Source organism: Varroa destructor, unplaced genomic scaffold (genome assembly GCF_002443255.2).
Source record: "Varroa destructor unplaced genomic scaffold, Vdes_3.0 BEIS01000004.1, whole genome shotgun sequence".
Classification (NCBI taxonomy): Eukaryota; Metazoa; Arthropoda; class Arachnida; order Mesostigmata; family Varroidae; genus Varroa; species Varroa destructor.
The window spans coordinates 15,158,572-15,185,073 of record NW_019211457.1 but is presented as its reverse complement, the minus strand read 5'-3'; the positions used below and the strand labels follow the sequence as shown (position 1 = coordinate 15,185,073).

The 26,502-nt window shown below is 44.4% G+C and overlaps 1 protein-coding gene and 1 long non-coding RNA gene across 26 annotated transcripts in view; both read right to left on the bottom strand.

Annotated features, from left to right (window-relative positions):
- The window catches only part of LOC111249724 (uncharacterized), a 126,215-nt gene extending 114,756 nt beyond the window's left edge, over nucleotides 1-11,459 (bottom strand). Inside the window, exon 1 of the mRNA XM_022803975.2 lies at nucleotides 8,745-11,459. Within this exon, the coding sequence (XP_022659710.1) occupies nucleotides 8,745-8,774 (30 nt within the window). The 5' untranslated portion in view covers nucleotides 8,775-11,459. The remainder of the gene's footprint in view (nucleotides 1-8,744) is intronic.
- A 6,938-nt stretch (nucleotides 11,460-18,397) lies between these two features.
- Nucleotides 18,398-26,502, bottom strand: part of LOC111249727 (uncharacterized) — a 45,714-nt gene continuing 37,609 nt past the window's right edge. For 24 of the 25 annotated variants that reach the window (XR_015325516.1, XR_015325511.1, XR_015325514.1 and 21 more), the window contains one exon: nucleotides 20,888-21,952. This is a non-coding gene — a long non-coding RNA (uncharacterized LOC111249727). Of the gene's footprint in view, nucleotides 19,316-19,581; nucleotides 21,953-26,502 lie in introns of those variants that run through there. The other variant, XR_015325508.1, reaches the window with a different exon arrangement.

Below are 26,502 nucleotides of genomic sequence, written 5' to 3'. Positions count from 1 at the left end.
AAAAACGAAAATATCTAATTTGGGGTATAGGTAACTTCGAAACAATACCTTAAGTTAAATGTCATTCCCGGGACTGCGGTATAATAACGAGGTTTCCTCTAGTGATATCGTATTCTAGTAGTATAGGGCAGTTAACTACTCGATTTGCAATTGCTACACATAAGTAACTTAAAATTGACTTAGTCAAAGATTAACTTCGCGGCTTTCTAGTACTTGACACAGTTGCGTTTGCGCTTCCCTATGAACGACATCGTTTTACTACTAATTTTTATACTCCAAAATTTCGAGGCCTTAATTAAGGAAGCCCATTGTTAGCTTAAGTTTTAGCCATATTACTAACCTTAAATTGTAGTTAATACATGTGTGATTAAATGAAAACATCTATTAATCTCAAGTCATATAGTGATAAGATGGCGCGCAAACAAGCCACAGGCTACTAAAGGCCGTCTCCGGAACAAGTCCCTCTAATATCTTCTTTAAAGCTGCATTTAGATAACTTGAGTAAGTTCAGCAAGTTCAGTACGAAACCGCATTATACAACGGTACTGCGTCACCAGTAGGAAGAGAATAGACAATTCTTTAGCTCTATTGACGCTCCACATAGAGACGACAATACTGCGTAACATATGTAGCCATCCATAGAATACCTATTGAGAGACAGATCTCTAGCATCCTAGTAACTTGTCGTCAACACGGTGACGTTGCTGTGGAAATATAGGAACCACATGCAATCTAGGGAGGTCAGGCCTTGCTACCTGTCACTCGTCTTCACCATGGCTAAACACTGGCGAATAGACCATGCTCTCTGTGGATGATATCGAATGAATTCAGTCGGTTATTGTAAAGGTTGTAAACAGGATAGTGCGAAAAAAGAGCTCGAGTAAAGACCATTGAAAAGCGTCGAAAAGGTCTATTCTTTTCTGGTTGAAGTCGTTGGTGTTCCATGGATTTCTGAATGAGACATGCAGTATGCTTAATGGCGCCTCCAGCACCTCTATACGGCGTGTGTTTAAATCCGACACGGGCGTGCTATCAGATCAAGCCACTTGAGATGTCAGGGACTCTCGATGTAATCTATGGGCTGATGTTTGTAGCAGCGAACAAGAAGTCCCATTACGGTCAAAAGTCTACCAACGTGCTTAGCCAAATACTCGGCCTATATATATACCTATTATATCCGTATTAAATTCGATAGCAGCCCAATGCATAACTATCTAACTGAGATCTAAAGATATGACCATGAAGCAGAAACAAAATGGAGTTACCTTGTCAGTAAGGATAGCCCGAAAAATCCACCTGTTTGTTGGTGACAGGTACATAGAAGAAAACAGTAGTGGATGAATAATTCTTGCCTAGGGAATTCAATAAGCCTATGGGAAACTAGATAAGTTATTTTATTCCTTCCCACGATCAGAGACTATCGATTATGTATGCCTTTTGTACAGTTTGTCGGCTCAAGCTGCCCTACCTAGGCAACTCCTAAGGTTGGCCTGGTCGAGTTGCAGCTTGGTCGCTAAACTTATCGCTTTTCTAGTCCGGTGCAACGTAAAGGCTGAACTGCGCACGTGACGCTAGACTTTTTGCGAATTCCGTAACCGCTTCTTTTATAGTTTATAGTCTACTAGTATTGCTCAAGACGCTTAACGCCAATGCTCCACTCGTGTACCGATAGCTAGATATGTTTGACGGTGATACAGTCACACTAGTCTGGTTAAAAGTTCTTTAGCGTTTCAAACCGTTGCCATAGACAAAGCGGCCCTATGGTGTATCCACGCCCCAACAGCAAACGAACCTCTCAGGCGTTCTAGAGTGCCACCAATGCTTTGGTAACACATATTCTTTTTGGCCTGCATTGATTTTCATTCACTGCATGGAGTGGATGTGATCGCTGGCAAAGCGAAGACATAAGGTTAATTACAGCGTCAGAATATGGTAGGAAGCAACGCTATCTACTCTTACTTCCCTATCGATTTCTTTGACGATCTCAATAGAATGCTACGATCCGGTTTCCGAGAGAAGGAAGGAGTTTTTACGAAACCGCTATTCTGTTCTATGTTAAGACACGATGTACATGTCATACGCTGCAGCTCTCGGTTACACTAGATAGGTATATCATGCGTCTTATAATCCTATTTCACTTGATAGTACATCCTACCGAGCCCAAACCGAAGTAAAACTCTCTAAAAGCACCGCCCTTTACCTAGAAACAAAGAAAAGGTGAAACAATTTGTTGATTTGCCGAAAAGGCAAGAAATACCGTAACGAGGAGAAGTCATTTGGCAATGAACGTATCTGCGTGAAATGCTGGCTAGGTTAACAACAAAAAGTAAATATATCGTTTCCCGCTTGTCTGGTTGGTTTTGCCAGTTGCCAAAGGTAATAGGGGGGCTCACAAAAACGAGACAGTCTGAGGCGCGTACAGAAACGAAGCATCCCCTCAAATAAACTCATTGTAATGTCAGTAAGTTTAACAACTACCTGATACTGTTCGAGCCCAGCGACTTTTCATTGTTTACCTACAGTGCAAAGTTCGCCTTCGAAACCCGTATTAGTGGCGTTCCATAACGCAACTCGGTCGGTGTTATTGATTGCTATACGATCACAGTTGTCCGTGACCGCAGTTGTATGGAACACAGTACGTGCTAAGTAGTATCTGCCACTTCTGCAGTACTTACCGACCGCAAGGCTCATTCTCGCAATGGCTATCTCTTCTGGAAAACACTTACCATTACCACTAGCAATACAAATACGACTGTTACCTATAAATCTCTGGTCCCACGAGCTGCCTGTGCTAGCAGACCAACAGCATTCAGTGACGCCCGCCGCTTTAGTCGTCTTCATCGTTCGTGCAACGAGCTGATCAGCTAAGCTCGTTATTCATTCAGTGGAAAAGGCGGGAGAGAAAACAGGCCGGCACAGAGAGCAAACGGCAGTGCGTGCCGATAGCTGCCGCAGATGTGCCACCGTAAGAGCTTGCCTAGAAGCCTGATGCTGGTAGAATTTGTTGTTGGCGTGTCAAGCGCACAAGCTGCATTAACAAGAGCGACTATGTTTAAATACGACCGCCGCAGCAAACGGAACCGGGACGAATTCGCCTGCAACATTGACACCGAACGAATTGCTTCCAGCTGAAGCCCGACGACATGCTATGTTAGCTATACGGTATAACAGTATTACGTCGCCAATTCCCGTCGCTTACGGCACATCAGGAGGAGTTTATCCATCGTCCTATGCCTGGACCAGGTAACAACATGGACTTCGAGGCACTCATACACAGCGGACATTTGGCCTAGCGACAAAGCACGTGGTCGCTGTGGATGGAGCGCGACAAAACAACTCGGCAAAAACAATAACAACTTGGAAGAGAGGTAGGGAAAAAAATAACGTCACCATACTTCTGAGAGCAGCGGACCCTATCGCTGCCGACAGCTACTGCGATCGTTATAGAAACGGCGACAACAAGAGGCAAACCGGGTCGGCACTGCAGTGTGGTCCAATCCTTTTTGTTGGGCCGCTCATTGATGTTTCGTCCATAGCTGTTACTGCCGTTGAGACTCTCACGATTCTCGATCGCTCGCCGCCGCAGCCGCCGTCGTTGTGGCAGTGACGTCTGTCTGACCTTGAGACACAGCTATTTCATGCAGCTACTGCCGATAGCAACGGCGATAGCGGCAAGTTTGAAGAGTGACGGCGTTCAGCGGAGACCTCCGTTCGTTTCTACCTATCAACATCGATCCGGGTGTCGTCCAGTGCTTCATTACGGTTAGACGAAGGAAAGACTACAAAAGAGGGCGAAGCAGAGAACAAACATCGTTTTTTCCTTTGCGGTGCTACTGTTCGTGTTTCTATAACGACGATGACTATTGCCGTTGTTGCTAGAAGTAGAATAAAGCCCACGTAAATTGTATTAACTCAAATCGCCATATCGATACCGTAGCTAAGGCTTGATACAGAGCCGTTGCAAGTGCTTCCTTCTAAAATATGCTTTACTAATAGATACATTAATATATACAATATATGGATAGCACCTCATCGAGCAAATACCCACAGCGTGGACGGCTTGTCTAAAATCCGGTCTATAATGTTTGAGGATATAGCAGCGCGTTAGTCTCAAAAAATAATCACCAGCGGAACATGGTCTTGTTCACAAGAAAAAGCACCGAAGTACTACAGTTCTATTAAAGGTCATATCGCTGAAACAATAACAACATTGTACTCTTGCCCCGTGCAGGTACTGACGTAGCGTGGCCGATTTTACATGCATTGGGTAAAATCGTATACTACACAGGATTTCGTCTTCATCCAGAGGGACGTTTGGTCTGTTCTAGAACTCGCGTAGATAGTTGTCCTCTGTGATTTTTCGTGTGCGCGTGTTTAACTTAATTCATGAATACATACCTGTATCCTGTTAATTGTTATGTAACGCGCAAAAACATGTAACCTGTCAGTATTGTTATCAGCAACACCCAGTCAACACTAGAGCTAAGATAAACTCGACCTAAATGTCGACCTAGAAAACGTATCACTAACATAGACACGTAGGGTCATACTGCTGTAACCCTGTTGTTCAGTTGATTAACTAACCTTTATCGTTGACTGCTAAAACTCTGGATTAGCTTTTCATATAATGATCTCTTGTCCTATATCAGGCTAGAAAAGATCGTGTGCAGCTGTTCCTATTTAGGCCATCTTTCACTTATATTCGGCGCAGTGAACGACTATTCACCTAGAGCAGGCCAAGCGTTGTAAAAACGTCCCTATTTTCGTTTTCTGTCGCGTTGCTGTTAAGGGTCGTACCTGGCCTTTGCGCGGCAACGCATTACCGACCGTACAATGCTAATCAATAACGGTGAGTCAATGAGTGAGATGACGGAGGCAGCACCTTAGGAACATTTGCTTGGCGGACAGAGAAGACACAGCATCGGAAAGCCGCTGTCATAGACCTATGCTTCGGTAGAGGTAAAGGTTATGGATGAGCTTTGTCAGCATCGCGTTGAATTCGAATTTGTCATTTGAAATTAACTTGATTGGCCGAGCAAAGGTCTGACAGAGGGTGTGATCGCTACGGCCACTAGAACCAGGTCAGTCGTAGAGGTTACATAAATAGCACCTATAATACTATAGTTGCGGGCGTAGGATTCGCAATGTTGGCTTAGCTGTGTTATCGTTGGCTATTTACATGAGAAATTACCTAGCTGGCGTAGGCGAAAGCTACTCTATCCAGTGGAGCCGGCGGCAACCGCAACACCTAGCAGCTTCCCTTGACAACCGTTACCACTTGCTTCACTGACGGAATACATTGTATAAGATAGATGCAGTATTGTTGAGTGTATAATGGTGGCGTCAACGCCATTTTGGCTCTCCGTACTTGAGACGGAAAGTATCGGGCTGGCATGGCTTGGGCCGGATAGAGTGGCACGAGGGACGCAATACATTGCATTAACCCGGACGCCAACAGTCAACCATTTAACCCAGTATCGTTGTTGTTGTCCGTGAAACTGAAGACTTCCTTTACCTTCTCGTTTTAATGTAACGACGACGACGACGACGACGACAACATAGCAAACAAGATAAGAGCGAAGTATTCCACTCTGCGTATGAACATAACCTCATCCACCATGGGGTCTACATCTACAGTGTTGAAACTGCTTACCAACTGGCCGTGGTCAGTGTTCTATTTGACCAAGCAGGCAACAGCGTGGCAGAGTCATTAGTCCGTCAAAACGGGCCGCATTGACCGCATTCGAATTTTGTATGGTAAACTATTTTCAATTTCACTATTATTATTGCTTAATTATTTTGAGAATCTATTTGGTTCAGTGGTCATTTTTCGAAATTAGAACAATTATAAATACGCTTTTGGTCGTCAGCGCGGCACCAATCCAACAGTCACGATCGACTAGAGCAACAGCATAACTATTATTATTGAACATTATTAGTTTCCTGCATCACTACATCATTCAGTCACCCCGTATTGATCAGTAGAAATCTCTCGGAAGGCTACTTCAATTGACCATCCCTCTTTTGCCTTCTTGACAGCAAATGGACGTCTTAGTCGTTGCTACCGCTGTGACTGCTATCGTCGTTGGCACTGCTAGTCACAAATAGATGGTAAGCCCATCGTGCCACAAACGTACTCCATTGCACAGGCTCTTTCATTATCAGCTTCAGCCGGTTCAGCTCTGATGGTCAAAATAGCTGTGACCTGTTGCCTGTGCCCTGGTCACTACGGGCGCGGTGTGAATGGGTCAAGTTTTGCTTGCGCCCAGTCTGCGTTGCTGTTACGTCGACAGCACACGTCTTCAAGGACGGCACCTAGAGAGCGTCGGGGGATAGCGGGGTGTATAGCTACGGTCATGCGCACCCATAAGTAGCCATACGGGGCAACAGGTAACTACCCCCTTGCAGCAATCGACCATTCACACGTGTTCCATCAACAGCTGTTTTCGACGCTCGCATCAGACAGGTCCTATTGATACCGGCCGCGTGCGTGACCGCGACCTACGTGGCTGACCTGAAGCAGTCCAGTTACAGGCTAGTTAGCAAGGTTGGCCTAACAAGTGTTAACGCAATTGTGGGTACACGTGACGCACGTATCGAAGCGTCTTTCTGCGACAGTTATAGGCATCGGCCAGTGGATATCGTTGCATGACAGATAAAGATCGGGACTGTAGCAAGCACGTTTCGGTAACCGAGGCATCTGTTTATAATGCTTTTTGTAAGCAGATGCTCAGCCCCGATTGATTGTCGTCGATGTCTGGCCCCGCCTTTATAGGATACCCTGGTAGGATCGCCGAGATTGAACGCCCTCGTAGAATCGTATTCGTAATTTCAGGAATGGCTACCGGTGTTGGCCGGTGCAAGTATATCAACGCGAGAAAGAAGATCGTTTAGGTAGCAGGAATGATGGGAAAACCTCGATTTGTTATTGCCAGTTCAACCCCACTGGCGTCGCGCAGCATCGACAATGTGCCACGGCCGAACGCTCGCCGCGCAACGGAAGCTGCGGTCTGCACCAAAACAGCGGCCATAATACCAGAAATAGTAATATTAGCAGCAGCAGCAGCAGCGACAACAGTTTGTTGTTTGGTGCTTCTCCAAACGAAAAACACTATCACCTTGAAAGATAATGTCAGCACAGTGGCCATCACAGCATTAACATCGGGGGCAAGACGCCGATTACGCCGCGTTTCGCGCAGCTAAAGGGCTTATTGCTGGCCGACATTTTTCTTGTATATTTTTCCCTCCATTTTGAAACTACAACAGGACAGCTGTCGCCATAGCTTTTGTCGTCTCTGCTAACCGCCAACTTTCTATATCTCTGTCGGTAACCGACAAGCTAGAACAAACAATTTTAACAATAATTTGAATTGCAATTCCAATTGTGAAATTTACAGCGTTTCTCCTTCCCGTTAGCTGCATCTATTGCAGGGCACAGTCTAGAGCCAACGTACGTCTTGGGACACTGACGCGTCATGCTGCCGCTTCGGAGTTCGAACGTTGATCGCTTCGTGGACTGACGAAACCAATAGCAACTGAGGCTCTTTCTTATTCGGTTTTTTGCTTAATTCCTCAGAAAGGGACCTCATTCATTGTTTCAATCAGCACGATGCGATGCGGCGATGTCCCGGTGTGGCCGCTGCTTTGCCGTTACTGCTGCTACTGCTGTGATCCATTTCATTGCGGTACGTTGCGGAGATCCATCGCGCGATGTTCGGTCCTTTTTACTTCTGCGTGTCTGCTTTTGTTGATCAAAAATAAACCGAAAATCGCTCACTTGTCGATCCGTTTGATCGCCACGACGACCTGCTCGTCTTCTTAAACGACGTGTGGTAATCAGCGACGCTGGGTCCGTAAGAACACCCAGTGTATATGGTATGTTGTTAGCGTGTAGAATATATTGCCGTTGTTGAAACTGTGCTCGTTTCTATTAATAGTCTCGTTCGTCGTTTGCCAATTGTGAGATGATATTGCTTCGGGAGAATTTTACAGCTGTGTATCGATTTGCTGGCAACGGTTCTGGGTCTACTATTATAGCCGTTCGGTGATTCGGTGTAGAACGTCGTGGTGTGGTTAGTATTTTGCCTGTTTCTTCTTGCTTATTTGTCGGTGAGGTAAGCTTTACCGCAGCGGTACTCGAGCGGACAAGTGTTGAAATCATTGTTCTGGGTCATAATACCTTTTCTTCTTAGGTGGCTGCTGTCGGTATCGTTTTTTGCTTAATTCTATCAGGTGGATTCACGGTGTGGTCCTTTCACGCGGCCGCTCTGCCGATTCCTGCGGAGGTCCTATCTAAACGGTAGGATGATGACGTAACAACGCCGTAATAGGGCGGAAACGATCGGCACAATCACTTCGTAGATTCATTGGGCATGCAGCCCGCAAATCAGTCCGAACATCGGCTTACTGCCCAATTTTTGTAATGTTCATTGTTAATGTTACTGCTGCTGTCAGGAGCCGCAGCAGCGTCGCTGATACCAATGGATACCTCGGCACTAAGGTCCGTTCTATAATTTGTGCTCCGAGCGAGTTCCAAAAAATTCGGCCGTTAACGAGTGCCGGGAAGGTGGCGGCGCTCGAAAAGCACAGTCCGCTTTCTGTTTGACCCCACGTCGAAAGGAAACATCGTCGAGCCAATGGTAGTACCTGTTACCAATGAATTACAGAAAAAACAAACACTTCCCTCACACACCCACCCCGAAGAGTACGCATAAACATCGGTCGAGCCAGCTTCGATTACCTACCTTGAGTATGAATTCCTTGGCTTTCTTCATGATTGCCGCGTCTATCTAGTAGTTACCTCACATAGATACGAACGAACGTCACTCACTGCCACTTCACGAAATAACAGCTTCCTTACAAGCACATTGGTATATTTCTAACAGATACAGTACAAAGTACCCTACTAAATGGTAATGTCACCACGTACTTAGATGAAGATTTCCACGATTGTATAGGTGCATGAGCCGTTCGCATTAACACAATATAACTTAGCTGACTTTCATTACGTATCGCACAATACAGCACATGGTTGAGTAAATCATTATCGGGTGATTCGCGACGTACGTATCGCCTCGACGGAAACGTTTATGAACGCGACGATTATGGAAGTAATTTTTTCTTTTTTTCTTTATTAATTTTTCCTCTTGCTATAAATGAGACGGATCAAATAAAGCTTATCAGACAATTTGCGAGATCGATGGGTATCAGAAATATCCGAACGAATGCGACGACTTGATTCACTGATTTAACGCCGGCGATAAAATAAAACGTTATTTTAGCCTGATCGGATCCGACTTGTTGTTGAAAGCGATCGTACAGGTATTGTCGTTTAGCTGCGTTGCCAGACGGAGTTGGTAGACTCTATGCGGTCTAGTGTCTAGCAATTGTCTAATTTCAAAGCTCGTATCGTTCTCTTCGATGCAGTCGCCGGTCGGCCGATGTTAGCAGAGTCAACGCTACGCTGTGTGGCCTCCGACTACAGGGATATATATGTCCGTATGATAAATAGTCAAACGTAATTCGTCCGTGTGCGTGTGGAAGACTAGTGATCTTTCTCTCACTCGGCGATAAGGGTCGAGTTGTGATTGAGTTTCGTTGCTTTTTTTTACGCGCAATCCACATTAGACTTGGAAAAATTGGCCATCTCAGTGGTGGTTGTTGGACGGCCGTGTATTCATCTTTAAGTGACGCCCAAGTGGAGTTTGTGGGTCGAGATGATCGTACCAAAACCAAATTTCAAGGGCTGACAATGTCAGATTACTATTTCCCGAGTGACGATCTGCTGCTGCTGCTGCTGCTGCTGCTGCTATCTACTAGTGCGGTAGGCTGGCTCGGGGGCGTAAGTCCTATTCGTGGAGTTAGAAAATCTCTCGTCGAATAGTCTGTTGATTGATAAATGCGTACGATTTGATATTGCAGGTTACAAAGGTTGTTTCCAGTAAAGGTCAGTATGTGGAGCTTTTCTAAGCAACCCTTATCATCATCATCCATGGGGCAAATAGGCTTCCAGTCTCGGGCGTTCACAATCAGGCTAGTTTTCGAACATCAGTAGGGTCAATAACAACTAATTAGTCGGCTATCCAGTCAGTGATAGAGCACGCGTCAGATCAACTGCTGCTGCCGCTGCTGTTTAGATAAGAGATTTTTTCTTATCCTGTCTCATTCTATTGGACGAATCACAACAAACATTCAGCGACGTTCTCCTCGTTGCAACGCTGACCAATTATCACAACACGCAGGCCTCTATCATAGACGTTTCTCCGCTTTCCTCAATAATCATCAAAGGTTTCACTCCGCAGGTTTTAGCTTGTCCATTAACTTGTGGCCTTTCTCGCGGCCAACGTCCGCCCAGCCGTGGCGTCACCGACAACTCAAGCTCTTCCTTTCAATGCATCGATGTAACCTCCGCAGCCATTGTCCGTTTACGGTTTGTCCTGCTAGAATCGATTGTTATTGTTGTCATCCTCGTTTGGCTGGCAAGCGCCATATTTCGACTTCGATCCGCTAGTTAAGATTGGCCGGTATTGGTTCGATATCGCTGCTCGTACGACAGGCAGGACTCGTAATTATGACCGTTAATGACAGTGGGATTCTTCTCCGTGAGCCCTGTCGAACTCCACTGGATGATAGTGAACTCGCTATTATGTACGCTCGTCGGCACAATCTGCTGCCACGCTCTGGCCGCCATTGCGCATTAGCATCTACGGCGGCTGCGTACGCTGTCGCCTAGATGACGGCGTCGTGCCAAAACAGATCGAAACAAACGCCAGATCATTAAACAGTTGATATAAGAATGTTTTGTGCGAAACCTGATGTTGCGCTGGCGACCGTAACGGCCACAGTGGATTCAAGCTACTGCCGGCAATAGGTTTATTTCGATCGTTTGATTCTTCGGTATACTAGCGTTCGATGATGTTCTAGAATTTGCACATACATGGTAATAACGTACGGGTTTACTCCGTCGCAGTTAGGCCGTCATCGTGTCTGAAATGTCAGCTCATCCCACGTGTGTCCGTCCGCACGACCTCTAAACCGGGACCTGCACTTGACGCACTTGCGTCGGGTTAGGAGGTTTGCATGCTTGAGCACGAAGAAACAGGAATCGATGGCCTATTGAGAACTGTTACCGCCGCCGTTAATCGCAGTGCCTACGCATTGCATTGCCACCGTGCAGATTTTCAACAGTTCTACCATTAACATCGCGTCTGCTACCCGTCGTAGGAGCAGCACGTTAAGCGACGACCAGAATGGAAACGGTAGCCAGTGCGTTGCTAAGTTATAACCTTCACCTGGTCCATTTACTATTACTACTGCAATCTCCATTGCTGATACAGTTTCCTATGCAACGCTGGCCGTCCCGTCGTAACCGCGGCGGAGTGCGCATACTAAGCCGGCGGATGAATTACACGGCGGCCGAGCAGGCCAGTTGCTGATGCCACTGGCCTATTGCTGCCGATTCGTTGATGGCCTCTGTTCGCAGATGTGATACGCCTGCGCTGCTGCGGAAGGTCCCCAGCGGCCTCAATAACTGTCCCTATCGCAAAGCATTGCTCTTTCTTGTTCTGCTGACGCTGATGTTCCAGCACTAATTAGAATTACTAGTATCGCAAACGGCGGGCTACGTTACTACCAGCGAGGAATCGTCAATCGGTTAGTCAGTTAGCGGGCGGATAAGCGATCAAACAGTCAGCGCTCGACAGCTGGTGGCGGCCATATGCAGTGGCTCGCTCCGGCTTTGTTCGCTTGTGCCTTTTGCTGGCACCGCCATCCTGCTGGTATTGATCTAGTTATTGACAGTTGTCTGGTGGCATTGTTGTTTGATATCTGGATGCGCTTCTTCGTCTAATTCATCCCACTAGACTAGGGCAGACAGATTGCGTGGGAACACGCTGCTAAGAGCCTGGCAAAGCTGGGACCACTATCCTCTCTGCGATGCGCTAGGTGCAAGTCGATTTGTATTAAACAACAACGTGGTCAATCGGCAGCAGTCTGCTAGAAATGTAGTTAGACGGGCAACCCTTTACCCCCTACAACAGTAAAGCAACCATTGTTTCGATAACGGTAGACGCAGCATGTGACGTAGATGGCCACGAACCCACAGTGCCTCCACATTCAGCTTTGTTGTGACAGTAGCTGTATCGGTAGGAGATAGTGGCCTACAGCGACAGTCCTGATTTAGCAGTGCAGGTCGCTGTTGAAAACACGCTCGGTTACGCTGCCGCCGCCGCCACCGCCGCCGCCGAAAGGCCAGGGCAAAGTAAACCGCTCGCAGCCGTATGACAGTAACAATAACAAGAGAAAAATAGTAGGCGAAGTCGGCTGTGCGTACAATTGCCAAGGAACGACAGCAAATGTGTCCATCTAACGTCTGCTCTGTTATCAGCCGTTGAACAGTACACGTACTATGTGTACTATTACTGCACGAAGCTGCTAACTGGACATTGAGTTAATGCTAGCGGATACAACGCACGGTTCTGGGTGGATGTCTTCAGACATATGATGATCGTATCAGTAGCAGCGGCAGCAACAACAGCAATAGCAGAAATAACAATAACGGCAACAATGGCAACGATAACAAAAGAAGCAACAATGTTACTAGCGCGATTACCATTCGGCACTAGGCGCTCGTTAGGTTAATAAGCAGGTTTAGATAGTTGGCCTGCTTTGGTCAGTGTCAATTTCGCTGCGTATAGTGTAGAGGTCGTTCACAGTAGATGTTCATACCGGCATGGGTTCACGGATGTGTAGAGGCATTAGAAAAGCCCGAGAGGCCAAGGTCGACTTGAGTCAGGTCGGGTATCGCAGTGCGTTCTTGCCCATTTTCTCTCCTGTTTCTTTGGCTCTATTCTTGATCTCGTCGAGCTTCCAGTCAACAATACCAGCATTAGAGGCGTGCAACAGTTACGGACGTTGATCTCTCTCTGCCTTTCGACCAACCTTCGAATGGTCTTCATCTTTTTCTCTACAGACCTAACGTAACCGGTAATGCACAATCGCGCTAATAGTGCTACCAAAACACTATTTACCACGGTTAGAAACACACCTGTATCAACACCACTGTTCCATACCGTAGAGTAACAATTCCGTTAGTATCGAGGGACCCTTTGCGATGTCACCGTTTGATCAACAATGACCGCCCCAGAAGTGCCGTAACCACAGGCGAAGCCTCTAGCCCATCTTCAACAGAAGTGGCCATCGATATGATCGTTAAAACAAGCGCAGAAGTTGTATAAATCTTCTACGAAATAGCAGCTGTCTCAATGAGTGTTTACTCTTGTTGTTGCCATCAGCAGCGGCGGCGGCGGCGGCGGTGGCCGCGAATAACATCGTGATAAAATAAAGAAATGTATTATCGAGAAGCTTATGAGGTGTTGTCGAGCTCCAGAGAACGGATCCGTTAAACTCGCCAGCCCGAATTGTGCGTCACTCCTCTTTGGCCTAGGCAACAGGTACCACAATAATGTCGACCAGCACCAATGCAATTGTCGCAGTCTCTACATAGAGCCCTGCTGTTCAACAGCCTCGAGTGTCGTTGATACCTGGCGACGGCTCGCATCTAGCGCGCGTCAAATTGTGTACGTTTCGCCGTTACCATTAGGCCGACGCAGCCATTGGCACTGGGGCGTCAAGGAAACAGCCATCGTTACGATTCAACATGACCTAAGCTCGAAACCGTAAAGGTGGCTACCTTTGATGCCTACTCGCTTCCCGCAGCACTGTGTAATGACAGTGCGATATTTTTATCGTGCATACTCGTGGGCATCTGTGTTAGAGGTGCCGAATTGGATCTAAAAGCGTCAGAGTTCGATTACGGCCAAAGTGACAGCAGAAGTACTAGCAGTGGAACCGGTTTTCTTCTAGTTGGATTTGGATCGGCGATCGCAGAAGGAACGATTGCCTTAGTACGGCGCAGTATTCGACATAGGAAAATTTGGCAAGGGTACTAAGGAGTACGGGGCAAGCGTCTGCTGTTGATGCTCAGCTAAGGCGCTACTGCCGTAACGCTATTGATGCCCACCTGATTAAACTTTCTAAGCAAGTACTGGAAAGGCAGTAGGAAGATTATTTAGAGAAGGGTAGACGGGTCAGCTTGACAGAGGACTATAGCGCCTTACACAAGTTTGGTAAACAGATAACGATCGCTAGGTCTAGGTCCTCGAGGTCTAGGGCAACAACTACGTCTACATATGTAGATGGGAAAAGAGATGGAGAGGGGATTTGACATTGTAACAAACACCGCGTTCGTAGAGAAAAAAAAAAAAGCTGAAGGCAAAGTTAACACTTCTAGTGTAGTGATAATCTAGAAACTCCTAGGTATTTATATAATAATACATTCGTTAGCTATTACAGAACCCACGCGCTTGACAGACCCTTCGTTGCCGCTCGTCTAATATACTTTGTACATCTACAAGGAACTAGCGAATACACCTATACGTTACATCCGCGCATCCGATGTTCACAGAGCGCAAAAGAAGACTCTAAAGCTGCGTTAAGCCTAGATTAACCGCTTTTGTGTTTCGACCACGTGTTACCTGTTGTTGTCGTCGTCGTCGCTGTGACCTCAGTTAGACTGACAGAAAGTCGCAGTTGATCTGTTAAAAACGAGCGTTTTAAGCTATTGCCTAATTAACGCAGTCTCAATGAGTTTTTTTCCACCTTAATGGCCTATCTATATGGGTTTCTCTATGGATGTGGTTTGTCGGAAAGTCTGCTGGAAATTTGTCATATTACAGTGTGCCTAAGCTGCCAATGCCTTTACAATAACATCGGCGACGGCTCGGACGTTGTTGGAGGGGGCGAACAAAAAGACTTGTTCTCGTTTTTTCTCTCCCTTAAGAGCCATCAGACGTCATTGTTATCGTTATTCTGTACAGAATAAACAAACAGCAGTGTTATTTCAGGCTTTTCTGACTTAAAATGGCTCGGTTGATCATCAAGACTCTCTCATGAGGAGTCCACATGCAGCTGCACTTCGCTGATCTCTCTCTCTCTCTCTCTCTCTCTCTATGCGTATATATATATATATATTTCGTATTTCTTGACTAACTGACCATATAACCTTTCAAAACGATCAATTCAACAGTGTTATTTCATTTTACAAATTTCTGATCTTGGCCCTGATCTGATATCAACTATTTTGAAAGGTATGTGGGCAGAAATTAGATGAATCTGACCATTCTGGCTCAGTTTCGTAGCAAAGTGTAAATCCAGTTAATGAATAGGGTCTTTTTGCAATAGTATGACCTCATTCTCTGGTGTTGATTTTATTAAAAATTGACCCATCGGCCACTTTAGCAGTCGGTAAGTGCCGTCTTGTCGTGCCGTGACAATTCGTCTAGACGAACAGCTGCACGACCTAATTACAGAGCTAAGTTGCCTAAATCGCCTGTGCAATAGATTTTATCTCGTACCATGCATTCGAGGCGATAGACAACAGTTCGCTTGTCGGCCAGCGAACAGGACACCTGTGAAACTTACGTAGACCTGTCATTGTGGATTAAGGCCGTTTGCCTTTATGCCCCAAATGAATAAGGACAGACATTATGGCAATGTATTTTTTCTGTTCACGGCGAATGTGCATACTTGTCGCAATTGTCAAGTAACACACCGTTCAGTTAGAAATCCAGCAAAATCCCTACCGTGTTTTCTACTGAGTGTATATATATATCATTGTCTAACGTCGACGCTTTGCGGTGTCGTCATCACAACTAGACGTTGAAAATGGCTCCGTCACTTTTATTGTTTTTCATTTTACTTGAGTATCCGAAACCGTCGACCCTGTCTGAGCCTTTCGTTTCATCTCGTAGACGCACATTTAAGCCGCGATATATGGCGCGTCTACCTCAAACGCGTAATAAACAGTGTAAGCTGATGCGTTAAGACCCCCACTTCCCCTGCACCCCCTACAGCGCGCGTGCAAAGTATATATGGCATTACGTTAAGTAGAACCTATCTGTATACTAAATCGTGCCTGATTAGTAAATAACGTACTTTTTTTCTTCTTTTTATCCGCTAATCAATTTTATATCTCTAAATCCGACTTGTTGTAAACCATATCGAATAAGCGTAGTGGGCATACATTGCCTTCCCGCCGCTTCTGGTCAAGGTCCTTTGTTCCTATTTGCTACCGAAGACAACAACAACAACAACAACAACAAAACAAAAGCTTCTTGAGCAAATCATTTCCTATTCGATGGCAATAGTAAAGCAGAAATTTGATAGGTAATATTATCGGATAGGGTAAGAGTTATCCGCCATTGAGGGTACGTATTGACATACATATACTCAACAAGCATGGTTGCCATGTTTCGACGCTTGGAAAAAGATACGAACAAATATTAACTGAACAAATAAGAGATAGAACTAGTAAAGGGTACCCTACGGTGTGTAACAGTTCAGGAGCGTATCTTTTGTAACCACAAATCTCGTGACCGGTTTTTCCCTTGACCTCTTCCAGTGAATCTACTCTATCATAACAATAATAGCCATTACTAACGCTCTCTGCCAGGCTTTTCGAACGCCTTGCCACCTTTATTGACAACGGCGGCGGCAGCAACAACACGTCTTCCTTTACTGGGGCGTCACTGCAAGCGGCGATCGCGTGGGGCATCAGTGAGGGTAGCGTCTGCCGGGGCGACTGGGCAAACAGCTGGCTTTAGCTACTACTAACAGCCTTATCGCCATCAGCTTCGTAGGGTCGTGTGCTCGCCTTACTCTCGGACATGTACACTACTCGATTTCGATATAAACAACTTGTTCGCTTCCCTAATGCGCGCGCGCGGGCGCGCGCGCGCCCGCCCGCCCGCCCGTCCGTCCGTCTCAAAAACACCGGCGGCAGCAGGAGCGGCGATCGTGTCAAAAGGGATGGTAGTGGCGCCGCGGACAGTAAAAACAAAATCGAGTCTCATTGAACCTCGGGTAACGAATGAAGAAAAAAGGTATCATGATCATTGGGCTTTACGTCGCCAACGACCATATTGTATATTTAACCTATACAGATATAGCTGGATGTTTGGATAAAGCGCTCAGCGGTGCGGCTGTCATGTGACAATAGGGAGGGCGTAGTAGTGAAGTATTATAGAAGACTGTGGTTTATTGGTAGCATGTTCAAAGTTGAAAAAATAGTACAGGCGTAGATTTTTGTGAGGGTGAAATTGTCAAGCTATTCGCAGCTATCTGTCAGCAGGTTGTACATATTCAAATAGTTCGACCAGAACACGAAGAATTGGTATTGAGGGTAAATCAAAACGCATTTGTTGAACTTTGTTAACAAACTCTCAACGCAAAGGTACACTGTGGTCAAGCAAGGTCACTTCAGAAAGCTCTTCGAGCAGCAGCGTTAGATGTGATCATCTTAGCTGTGTCTGAATGTTTCGAAGGTTAGGCCCGGGCCGAGGCTACTACAATTCGAAGTGTTGCTTCACATGACTGGTCCCTCCTAACGTTGAGTGTATGTTCGATTCTAAAGATTCTCAGGAACCAATGTCTTTCGCGTATGTCGCTAAAGCAGTAATCGAGTCGGCATGATATAATAGCCAATGATTATGGGTTTATCATTGAATCTTTCTAGACACCCTGTTTGCACTGGCTTGCGCTGGCATCCAAGCCCATGCGTGGGCGTTAGGTCGAATTGCGTACCATTACTTTGTTCTGCTTCACTCGTTCATTATCAGCTATTACCAGCGTTAAAAGCTTTGCCTGGCAAGCGTACCGAGAGCAAACGCGCGACGCCCGTCGCTAGCCAACATCGACGAGTCGCTTGCAGGCATAAAGGAGAACGCGAGGAGGGTATAGGAAGCAGAGCAGGTCCGAACAGCCCATCTGCCTATTGATACGTCTGTTTGCCCATATCTCCGCCGGAGCGTGAAAAGCGCGCGAGATTCAGGAAGCGTCGATGTTAAGAGCCGACGGTAAAAGTGCTGCGCGAAGCAGCCGGAAAAGTCAGTGAGAGACCGATTATCGAAGGTGAGAGGCAGAGACCCGTATGGACAGCGGGCAGCGTTGTTCAAGCGTCCCGACCCATATCCAATATATCTATCATTGTGGCTGTATGTGTGGGTACGGAAAAATGATCTTTGCCTTAAGCGCAGGAAGGATTTGAGGTGGGGGGTAGTAAGGCAAATTGGACCTACTACCGATAACGATGAAAGTGACTACACAGCGATTGAGAATAGGATTCACTATGTAATTGCTGGTTTCTATGATAGATTTATAATATCATAAATTAGAGGATTATGTAAAATTAAGCGAATTAGTAAAGCTACAAAGGGGATTGTTACGTAAATCGAATAGAATTGGTAGTTTAGAATAATTCTTAATAAATAGATTTATTAGAAATTTGCCCTTGTTTTCTTTGTATTGTCTCTATCTATTTAACAAGGGCGACCATTTATACCATATATATAGAACCATATATCATACCAGAATATACCATATATATACCAGACCATATATATATAGAAGAGATGTTTCGTAATTGGCTAATTATGAATTCGGCGAGAAGTTCCTGATCACATCTTTGACGAAGGTCGTTTTTGAAGAAAGTTTAGTTATGTAACGTAAACTTAAACATTTTGCTGACCCTTACTATAATTACATGTGATTTTGGTTACTTGAAATACGGGGATTTTATTCGCGTCTGAAATACCGTGCCGAACGTGTCTTTACCCAATACAAATGACATGAGTAATTATAAAAAAAAGGTCCAAAAAGCGGTAAAAAATATTTAAAAATAAAAGAAATGTGTTGTTTTTCGTCTCGTTTAATTATAGCCTTGGCTGAGACAGTTTCATATATTCATCTCTTAGCCGTATCCCCAAGCGCCTCTTGCAGCAGGCCAAAGCAAACGAATTGCCGCAAGCGAACGATGCATTGGAAGTGTTTTCCTCATTTTAGCGCCCTAACGTCCGCCATAGGCCTTTTTTGTGCGAATGCCATAGTGCTAAATATACGGGAGCAATTAAGCCGACGTCTTGTTAATTCCGTTGAGTTAATATGACATTATGTTTTCGAATCAAATAAAAAAGAAAATGACGGCCTTTATTCAATCATAGAAAGCAACGAAGTGAGCTGTAGCGTTAAGCGTCCCCACTGAGCGTGTCGTCAACGACAATGTTTTCCAAGACGTCCTGAAGTTGACGCATGCGGCTTGTCTTCGTGCTGTTATAACGTCCTACTTCTTGGTCGTCGCCAAATCGCGCGCGGTACAGTGAAGTTGATCTTCTTCTGTGCGGGCTCAGCGAGCAGAATTTGCCATCACGTATGCTTACATAGCGAATTTGCCGCGGAGTCAACAAACAGTAACATAAACGTTCTTGGGTATAGAGACAAACGTACGAGATAGACACCACATTTGTTTCCGATAGCAAACAAAGATAAATACAAAGCAAGAGAACACCTAGAATAAGTCGATTATATATATACATATGCGCTTGAAAGAACGGCCTCCATTATATAATACTATAGTTGCGTGTATTGATCTTATAACTGATATGGCGATATCCTACGACTGTATACATAGGCCACACTAATATCGTAAGGGTCGACGGCGTTTTGCAAGCCGCATATTCAAAGCATTACCTATGAAGAGATCGATCAACGTGGAACGCAAAGACGTAGGTACTGGAAGATTAATATCTACGAAGGTCCTACGCGTTCCCAGGCCGAAATTGACCAAAACGGCAATTTAGTAGCAAATGTATCTTCCAGCAGCTACGTTATGGGTTAGTAATGTTTTCACGCATTATTGTTTGAAGATTCATCGAGCGGAAAAGGCTTCAGCGTGGAAAACTTGAAACGTTGTCTGAGCAAGCGTCTCTCGGTGAAGTTCCAGACGAACGTGCAACGTATATGAATTACAAGGATAAAAAACAAGCGTCATTAAATGTAAAAAAACTACAAACAACCTTTTGATGTTATAAATGTTTATTTAGAATGAAATATATAAAGTACACATTCATGGATCAATGAAGCATGGACTGATTCGAGCGAATATACATTAACTTGTCGTATTGAAACTATCACTCAAACCTTATTAGACGACTGCGTTAGACCAGCATTTCCTATCTGCCCAGTCACTTCTGCAGTTCGCGTCCACGAGCGAACTTTATCTTCCACAGTTATACACTGCATTTGAATGATCTCGTAGGCAAATTCAGCATATTCCTGCTGCTGCATGCAGGGTTCATGAAACAAATCTCCTAGACGAAACAGCTGAGGGTTTCGGCTGGTCCGTTTTGTTGGTAAGCTTAAGCTTCAGGCACTTACTTGCTTAACCTGACAAAAGCCAGAAGGGCCCAGACAATACGAGATATTACAGTAAACGATATCAGTGTTGCGCAGCTAGAACCTAACATCCTGAAAAGAAGCGATACTAGACCTATTCCGCGTAAGAAGCCAAGAGGTCTGTTCGGCGAAATACGTGATTTTCAATCATTTAAAGCAGCAGCAGCAGCAGCAGCAGCGAGTACCTCCATCACGGTTGGGCACTGAAGACAGCACAAGCTTTTGTCCATTACCACGTCAGACCAGCGAAAGATCTTGTAGTGACTGAATATTTCGGTGTCGCCGGCCTAAACACTAGAAGGATGGTTGGGAAAAGTTCATGCAGTATGATAGAATGCTCAGATGTAAGGTTACTCGCCTGATGTCGTGTGGTAGCGTATTAAGGCTAGAGACGCACGGGGTGATGGCGTTGGCGCGGGAAACGCACGGCCTTCAGTTCCGAAAGTTAACTGTGTAAAGCATGCTTAACGAAGGTAGTTCCATACGAAAATCTCGAAACATAAAGAACACCTAACTTCAAGCACTGCTATCCCTGCAAAATCTATAGTAAGAAATCAGCTGACGATATGAGCCCGACACGTACACAAATGTCTAAAATCGCTGAGAATTTAACTTGATTTATTGCGACTGTATTTTCGGTTATCTATGTCACATAATGGATTATTCTGCATGTTTAAACTGAACAAATATATATTTGATATAAGTTACGTATGACACTATGTGCGTCGTTACTGATTTATGGTATAATCGCCGTTAGTAGTATATATAGTAATCTTACGTTTTTTCTATATATTTATCATTTTACTGATCAATTGGCCAATAAATATCTGTAGCTCATTTCAACTGATCGAGCATTATGAAGGCAAGGCTTAAATTCAGGACAAAACGTGACAAGAAAACCTGTTTCTATCTTTCTATCACAATTATTCTATTTGATTTATTCCGCCGTAGCTGCAAGTAGCCTTCTACCCGCATTCTTCATTGAAGTCCAAAGGCGATTATTATGAAAGAAAGACGCTCACTTCTCGGACTAACTGGCGGGGAGTGTCCGAATATCTATGATATGCCTGATATGGCAACAATTTGAGTTAAAAGGGCAAAGGGCTATCATCTGTTGTACCCAAATATTTCTGATAAATTTCAATGAACGTTTAGCAGGGCTCCTATCGAACTTAGGCTTTATCTATGATGATACGGGCAGCCGAACAATGTCTTGCCATTTTCTACTGTTGGGGTACTTTAAAAAGATGTTTTATTGAAGCCCAAATAGATTTCATTGTACATACTCGTGGAGCACTGCGGTGGATTGTGGCAATGCAGACGAAAGACGTCCACACAATCTGTTCTTTGGCGATTTTTATAAACTAACGTCCAGTGTACCATAGCTTGAGCTTTATTAATGTAGTGAGCAATTTTTAAGTGAACTATACTGGCTTCTGGAGCAAACATATGTATACGCTCGGAGGGCGGAATGGACGGCTGGGCCATCTTCGGGGCAATGGGCTGTTTCGATCTCATGATATTCATTGCGCGGCCAGTGACATAACGCGACCTCGTCAGAGCAGTAGCGGTTAATTTGGCAACACTAGAATCGCTACTTCTGTCCTGATATGATTGCCCTCGACCGCAAGCTTTGTGATCAATCCGGTCGGATTATTCTTAACTCCTGAAAAGGTCGACAGAACGTACTGTCATAAAAAAGATCATCATCTGCCTCAAACTAATCAAAGGAAAGCAATATCGTGTCGAACCGAAATAGACACCCATATAATACCTATCGAACGAGCATTCAACGCTGGCCTCTACAATACACTAGGCAGGATCAGCGGACCAAAAGCAAACTTGTAACTTAGCCAACTATTGATTACAAACGACGTTGCTCTCCCATGGAACAATGCTAACATTAGTAGTTGATAGTCGTCCGTCCTTTTACGTAGCGTCTGGGAGACTTACTTCCTGCAGTAAATCATCACGTCATCAGTTAAATGCATCAAATAGGAACGAACAAAAGTTTCTCCGCTGTAACAGTTACTGCGCTATCTCTGCTGCTTCGTTTTGGCTGTGTTTTCTACTGTACAGCGAGGTACAAATGACTAGACCGTGGATATGAGTGCAATAATACTACAAACATTAAATACATTAGACGACGCATACAATGACGACGTGGCACTGTTTACTGAAGCCCACTTGATACGATATATCAAGTTGGTTGAAGGAGGAAGTTGACTTTGGCATTGGGCCGTGTCCACAGCTACCTATTCCTGCTTAGTCCTATCGTAGATGACTCTAAACTATCTTACCGTTGAAAATATATAAGCTTTATGTGCGATCACCTGTTCTCTCGATAAGGAAAATCGTTACAAACGATTCGATAAATGCATGCCATTAAAATTGTTTATGTTTAGCTGCTTTATTATAAAGACCTGAGGATGTCACCAATGTATAGTAGATGTGTGTCGTGTAATGCGTATCCTCATCCTGATCATATTCAATCAAGAGGAAACTATCTTCAAAACTTCACGGATGTGATCTATCACAGTTGGAATAGCGACCGCAGAAATCAGAGGGCCGGCTGGCCCCCGTCCAAATTTGACTCATCGAGACAGAGAAGAGCAATTCTTTACATGCCTGTGTAGTGCGAACGCACGTACATAAACGCTCTGCCCGCACGTATGTTGCTCTCAGCAAACAGAATCGTGTACAGGCCAATACACACCACATAGGATAGAGGGTCTAAATCTGGACGTATTCCTATCGCGCTTTTAAGGATTGTATCTGAATTAAAATATAGATTTGAGTGAAATACCGTACACGTGCTAGAGCTATCATTACTAGTGATTATCCATCGCAATTAGATTTCCGAGTCGATACCTCAATCACCCTAGTCACTTTTAAAATATTTTTTTTTCTAATACGTCAGATAATATTTATAGGTGTAAAGATCATTATAGTATCGCTTCAGTATGCCACCAAGAAAAGTCTAGTGGAATTATGGGCTGGTAGCAGGGCAAAAGTTTCGAAAATGCAAGGACTTAAAACTACCAAGAATTACTCAAAAAACTTTGAGAAAAAAAAACTCAAAAGTTTTAAAAAAAATAACGATTATAGTTTATATGGACGACTCAATTGTCAGCTGACACTTTGCTCCTTAAAATGACCACGACATATATATATATATATATATATATATATATAATAACTGATTCTGATGTATTAAGAGTAGCTTTCTAGATAATTTTGATTAACTTTCGAGCCCTTTAAATCTTCTCCGGATTTTTCAGAACCCGCGTGAAAACTAAAAATAACACCGACCGTTTATTTCAAACCAATAGAGAAGGTTCTACGTTTGGTAGGACTTCGTCCCGATCGATAATAACTTAAATTCAAGTTCTAAAAATGATGCACTGTTTTAACTATGATGAATATACTGTTTTGCTTTGAGAAGAACTGACTTTCTTCTGGTAGCCATGGTTTGTCCTAATTATATTATAACCGAAAAAAGGTGACATCAAACCTAAGGTCGAAAATTGTAGATAAACTTTAAAGATATACGAGAAGCCGGGAGAGCTAGATAAGCTCAAAATAACAGTTGCGCTACTAAGGCCTAATTTCCTTCTATTGTAGCATAGACAAACGATACGTGTTCCGTGTTTCATTCCATTGTTCCAGATTGATTTAGAACGTTTTCCAGGCGAAAAGAAGGTCTATCGTAGTACTGAACTGAACTGTTTTTATTTAAACTACTTCATCATCTTAGTGGTCTGTCAGCATTATTGACTCAAAGTTTTCAACCGGGGTTCGACTTCACTTTCTGCTCCTTCACTTCGTTGTACTACGGTACTCGTCCAGAAGGGTGCTTCACGGTGCGGCTGGGTCTAGTCATTGGCCGAGCCACGTAAAAGGCAGACGCTCATTACGGAGCCAAAATAAGACACTATTTATGGTGGCATATTTCGTTTCATCGGCTGTTAACTGTCCGGTTTGTGAATCTTGCTGTTTAGGCCGGTAGTTTTTCCTTACAACGGCATGGTAACAATATGCTGTGGTAATTATTTGCCACTTCTAAGATTTAAACCAGCGATCGCCGCATGTTTACGTACGCAAAACGAGATGCGCATTGGTCACAAACTATATTTCCTACCTGGACCATCACCGTCCGGTCCACCAGCAGCTCTGAATCACGTACTATAGACTTATAAAGCACGTACGGCCTGTGTTCCTTACTATTCAGTGTTTCGACCCCAGCGCGATTTTAAATATACTCCATGGATCGACTAGGAAATGTTAACAACCGATCGACAGCTGGAACGATGGGTGAAAAGTAACGCCAACGAGTATCGTACCCATAGATGCAATGATAGAACACAAATGGTCAGAAAAGTCGATACCGCAAACCGGTTGACAATGAACAGGGGGTATCAACAGGCCACAACGCACTGGCAGACGAGCGGTCGGCGATTCAGTTTCTAAAAATTGGTTGTTTCTGTTTATGCCCGTTCACTGGCTCTGATTCGCCGTTGACACCTTTCTAGCCGAATAGTACAACTATGTTAATTGTGGTATAATAGATTCTTTAGGGCTTTAAGCTTGGGAACATTGTCGCTACCGAGCAGTCCTGCTAGGGAACAGCTGCGCTAGCGATTCCAACCAACACATTCGTCTTTGTGGCAGTATCAGCAATTGAGTCAAATGGTAGTTAGCTTGTGCCCTTTCCTGCCTGGGTAAATATCCTTCTTGGAGATGAAATCTCCAAGCAGACGCCCGATAGATATACAGGTCCCGTCGTAAAATTACATATCAATTGCTACCTGTGTACATTATTATTATTATTCAATATTGTACCGTCTATATCCCATATATTTGTCACTGTTATAGACAGTAGATATACAGCTGGTACACTTCCAGCATCATTGAAAACGGAGTAGGATGAAACATTTCCCCTAATCGGTGCTCGGATCATCGATCAGCCGTCGGGTAACGTAACGTTAATATTTTTTACTGCTGTAAATATTTTCTCAATTTGTTTCTCAGAGACACTGTATAAAATGGCCGTCAACACTGCTTTTGTAACACAGATAACGCTGAAAAGTGGCAAAAGCTGGCAGCTTGCGTTAATAACCTAAAATAATAATAACGCAGATGCTGGGATTGTACAGTAAACGATTACGTTTCGGGGCTGACGAGACACCCGTTTCCGTTTGGTTTCATTAAGACAATTCTTCGCTGAGACTGCGTCTAACGCTCGCTGACGTCCTCAAGAGGCAGGTAACGTCTGTCGCGGAAAAAGAGCATCTTTCGTATGCAACAAACAGAAGCATCCTGACCTATCATTTGTTGAGATTGGTAGTTACGACTGGGGGTGTTCGATATTGGATAAGCAATTGCATAGAAAAGAGGTATGAATTTTGAGGTGAAGTGTGCAATGTAAGTGGAAAGAAGGTTGAAGTCTTCTTTCGAGTGTTTCTATACGCATGACTGTGAAACTGTGCCTATTTGCTCCATGACGAATGGTCACTGCGTGATTGTCTACAGGGAAAAATAGTCCTAACCCCTTGATTATGTATCTCGCGCTCCTGCGATGATGTTCCATCACCGGCGGTAACGTGTGACCGTTACACGTAGAGATAGTTAAATTGGTGCAAATTCTAGTTTATTTTGGAATATCAACTGCCTGACACAAGCTTAGCGCCAGCACATAAAGCTTAGAACTTTTGGTTTTAATTTAATCCCGGAGTACGGCTAGACTTTTAAGGGCTCTTGCTAACTGCAGATGTTGATACCAGAGTATCCGCAAATGAAAACAAATCAAATTAAAAGAGTATTTAGCTGAGGTAGTGCGCACTTTTATGCAGGGTCCACGCCTGAGAAGAAATCGCCACCCTTACAATAGGCTTTTTCTGAAAAAATCCGATTGTTTCCTCGGAAAATGAGGCTTTTCCCAAGAGATAGTCTCTTTTTTTTTTTTTTTTTTTTTTTTTTTTAGTTAATGTATGTTGCGGGTATATGGTAACAAGCAATACCAATTATTCTAATGTTACATTGCGGTAGCCTGAAAGTAGCAAATTTGTAGAGCATGGCACAAACGAACTCTGACCACGTAGATCCTCGTAATCGTGACTGGTACTTTAGGGCTCGGCAAATAGCTGGGCTAGCAATATGTTTAATCCTCTGTCTCTGGCGGCAGATTTCAATCAATCAATCAAGTTACTGCAACGT